Raw genomic sequence first — 4236 nt, forward strand, 5'->3', positions numbered from 1 at the left:
AAAATTATTGTTCGTATATTTTTGACAAGCAAATAAGTAATATATACAAATTACTTTGATTCTTAATCAGATGACGTACACGATAAACCTGTATTATAGATGTAAAATGAAGTGTATTAAGTAAATACCTACTTATTTTACTTGATTTTTGAATACTAATTTAAAGTTTAATTACTAAATACCATTTATCTATTAAACCATTATATTAGCAACGATTTGTCTATAATATATACGTTTAATGTATATAGGTATCTACTATAGATAATCATATTAATTTATTCTTCAACAATTTAAATGACAACAACAATAAATAATAATGTATTTTTTTAATAAAGAATGACGTACTTATAAGTTTAAATTAAAGTTTACATTTATTCGTAGAAATAAGAAGAAACAAATGATATTTCTTAATTCTGATATTACCGGTTTACAAGTAATATTTGCATATTAAGACATATTATTATTCTATTATAGTTGCTTTTGTAAAAAGTAAATCAATATATAAATAAAAATAGATTAATATAATATTACAGTTTAAAAAGATTAAGTACTTGTATTAAAGTACCTAAGTAAACAATTTTTTCTAAAGATTACTCACTTATTTGTTTAATATGTATTTATAATATATACATTTAAATTTTTAATATAATTATTTATGATAATAAAAATTGAAATACTATGATTAATTTATATTTTTAAGTATATAATTAATTATATTTATTAGAAATTATTATTATTTAAACTGTACATATTATTTTTGACTAGGACTTAAATTTAAAGTAAATTGCATTTTGTCGTTCTTAATTATTAATTCTGATTAAAATGTATTTAATCATTTACGTTTATGTCATTTTCTTCTTCAGGACTGGTAGACCGAGATTTTGAGCATGTTAAATCCACAGAACCTACCATCAAAGATAGGTTTCCGTTCATGTCCGATCTAGTGTCCTGGTGATGAGCTGTACGCCTGTTTGAAATGTCATCTTCTGAAAATGGGTAATATAAAATAAATATGATATTATTTAATATAGGTAATGGTCTGGCATATCTTAATTTATTGTCATTTTTAAAAAAATAATAAACAGAGGAATTGCTCGGTAAGTTTTTTATGAGTTTCTACCTATATAGTTGATAATAATAATATATTGAGGGTGGAAATAATTAAACGGAATAAATACATCTAATAAGTAATAACTAATAGCTATATTATGTATAGAATAAAAATATATTGTACCTACATAAGTTATATGTAAATCTATTACTATACATGATAACGATTGTATAGCACTATAATAATTAATAAATGAGTATTCAGATTAAAAGCTAATAATCATTGATCAAGTATAAGTAGATACATTATCAAGTATTCAAGTGTTATATTATATTGCAGCTGTTGAACTATAATCAAAAATAATTTAAAGTTAAATTAATAATTTTTTAAGAAAAATAAATAAAATTATTATGTCATAATTTGCATGTATTTTAAACGCAGTTTTATTACATACTTTAAGAGGACGCTACCCATACATTTGTTGTCTTAGTCTCACACACGCATGAAATAGCAAATTGTCGTTCTCTAGTTTCAATAATGTGCTGTTAGTTTTGATACTAGAGTGAATTGACATATTATAAAACTTTTAGGTAAGAAAATTATCTGTGCTTAAGCGTTGTCGATTTTTCGAAATTTTAATATTCAAGCAAGATATGGATATGTGAAATATCAAAAATTAAAAATGCTTATATCTCGCTTGAAAATTAAAATATCGAATAAAAGCCAACGCTTAAGCACAGATAATGTTATATTATCTAAAAAAGAGATAATAGGTCAAATCACTCTAATATCAAAACTAACAGCACACTATTGAAACTAGCGAACGAAAATTTGCTATGTCGTACGTGCGTGTAAGACGGAGACAACAAATACATGGGTAGCATCCTCTTAATATATTTTTATTTGAATTACTGAATGTATATTTATTTTTTTAAATCAGGAATTGTGAATTATTTAATAAATAATCTTACCAGTAGAAGAATACGGGCAGAACAATTTGGTAGTTATTGTATTTGTTGGTGGTCCAACTAATGGTGGTCTTTCTGTTACTTGAAAACTAAAAGTGTGCGTGTTAATATATTTTCAAATTATTTATTGTCTGGGGATTTATAACCATACTTTTGAAGCATTCGGTAACTTCCTGGTACATGGGTGGGTGACGAGACTACAGTTGATTGGGTTGGATGCGTTGGAGGAGATTCTTTATCGTCCGCCAAACGAGTTGTTCCCTCTGGTGCTTGACGACCTGAGAATCGATTTTAGCTCATTGAAAAATTTTTTTATTATTAAGTTTTTCAAAAATTCACTTACCCAATAAAAGCGATTGTGTGTTCAAACCCATACAGCGAATTCTCCACGCGTCTTGAATTATTTGAAGCCTTGCGTGCTTGCGCCACTTAGCTCTGCGATTCTGAAACCATACCTATAAATCACAAATAATTAAATTGAATTATTTAATAAACATTAATTTATCTTGAATCCAGATATGATTTTTCATAATATAGTCCTATTATAAGGTGTTCCACGTTATTATTTATCAAACAAATACCTAAGTTTCATGTTAAAATATACTTATGGCAGAGTAAATAAATTTAAAAAATACTGATTTTAAAGTTTATAGTTCATACACTTCTAAAAATGCCTCAATATTTGTAATGTAGTTTATAATTTGTCATTTTTGTTTTAATTGTTTAACGCTAAGCACGTAGCTTTTCAAAATTATTTATTTTCAAAATATTTAGCGTCATTTTAAATATTTATAAAATATAAAATAAATGGACTGAACCATAGAATTACAAGTTACAACCTTAGTATATTGAATTCTAGGTAATTTATGATAATTTTTAAATTTTTATAAGTTACCTATGTAGGTTTTTTAAATATTCAAACCATTGAAGTTTTCAAAATAGTTTATAAAAATATATCATTTATGATAACATGAAAAAAATTTAATATTTACACGTATTATTAGACTAATATATAAATAGTTAAGTTATTTTAAATGCAACGTCATGATTTGTAAGGGAAATAAATAAAAATGTTTGAAAATAAATTAGGCGATCGCTTTGAAAGAACACTATATATCGAGTACACGGGTAGGTAATTCATAAAAAAAAAATATATTTAATATTGACCTGTACACGAGCTTCAGAAAGATTAATTCGTAGAGCTACTTCTTCTCTCAAAAACACGTCTGGATAATGAGTTTTCTGGAAGAGGCTTTCGAGTTCTTGTAACTGTTGTGGCGTAAACGTCGTCCGGTTTCTTCTCTATTTATATAATAACAATAATCTATTTTATAATAAATTTAGTAATATTTTACAACACAAACAAACAGACTAAATCGTAATATTCTTAGAACGTAAAAAAAAAAAACATCTTCCTTAAGTAATATTGTTGCGAACTTGCCTGTCTCCGTCTACCAAACATGTACTCCGATAAAAGGTCACCGGGTAACGGCGACAAGTAGGGTCCTCCAGCCATAGCGCACAACGACGGTGACGATTATGATTTCGAAATTTAACTGACAGTACGAACATCCCTCCGGAAAATACGGGCCGACGAAAACCACCCCATTGGATGCGGTCTTCGGCCAATGGCTGTGTTCGTTACGGTCGCGCCCCGTGTTCCCTTCCTGAACGATAATTGCGTTGTAAGCATACGTATATAATAACAGTAAAATACTTATTATTATACAGCTTAAAAGTCGGTGAATGGCTATGAGTATTTTCGTGTAATTTCGTCTGGATGCACATGAATGCACCGCAATGTTCATAAATCATACGTCGTATTAAAGGCCTGACTACATAATTGATAATACACATAAGGCGTAATAATATAATATATATACATAACGTGTATAATATTATGCATATGTATTTATTACACACTAAATTAATTAAAATAAAATGTAGGAATATTGGGATTACTTTTATGACATTTTATTTACGTGCAAATTAATTTTAGAAACTGCAGATGAGAGAAATTGTAAAATGTGATCCAAAATTAAAATGTACGATTAAATTTATAACAAAATGCTCAGATTATCAAAATTGTTGATAGCAATTTCCTTATTAAAACTAGGTGTTTAGCAATTAATGTATCTGCAAAGGTAGTTTAAAAAATAGTCAAACCAAAATGTCTAAATTAATGATGTCACAAGCTCACAATCGAACAATTATATA

At 27.0% G+C, this 4236-nt stretch overlaps 1 protein-coding gene across 1 annotated transcript; it reads right to left on the reverse strand.

Annotated features, from left to right (window-relative positions):
* Nucleotides 1-313: 313 nt before the first annotated feature.
* On the reverse strand, nucleotides 314-3586 carry LOC100575491 (retinal homeobox protein Rx-B). The gene is made up of 6 exons (XM_003246151.4): nucleotides 3461-3586; nucleotides 3187-3321; nucleotides 2363-2474; nucleotides 2171-2297; nucleotides 2023-2108; nucleotides 314-986 (listed from the first exon to the last, which is right to left on the reverse strand). Exons 1-6 carry the CDS (start codon nucleotides 3533-3535, stop codon nucleotides 829-831), a joined length of 693 nt encoding a protein of 230 aa, XP_003246199.1. The 5' UTR covers nucleotides 3536-3586; the 3' UTR covers nucleotides 314-828.
* Nucleotides 3587-4236: the final 650 nt, after the last annotated feature.

Source organism: Acyrthosiphon pisum, chromosome A1 (genome assembly GCF_005508785.2).
Source record: "Acyrthosiphon pisum isolate AL4f chromosome A1, pea_aphid_22Mar2018_4r6ur, whole genome shotgun sequence".
Classification (NCBI taxonomy): domain Eukaryota; kingdom Metazoa; phylum Arthropoda; class Insecta; order Hemiptera; family Aphididae; genus Acyrthosiphon; species Acyrthosiphon pisum.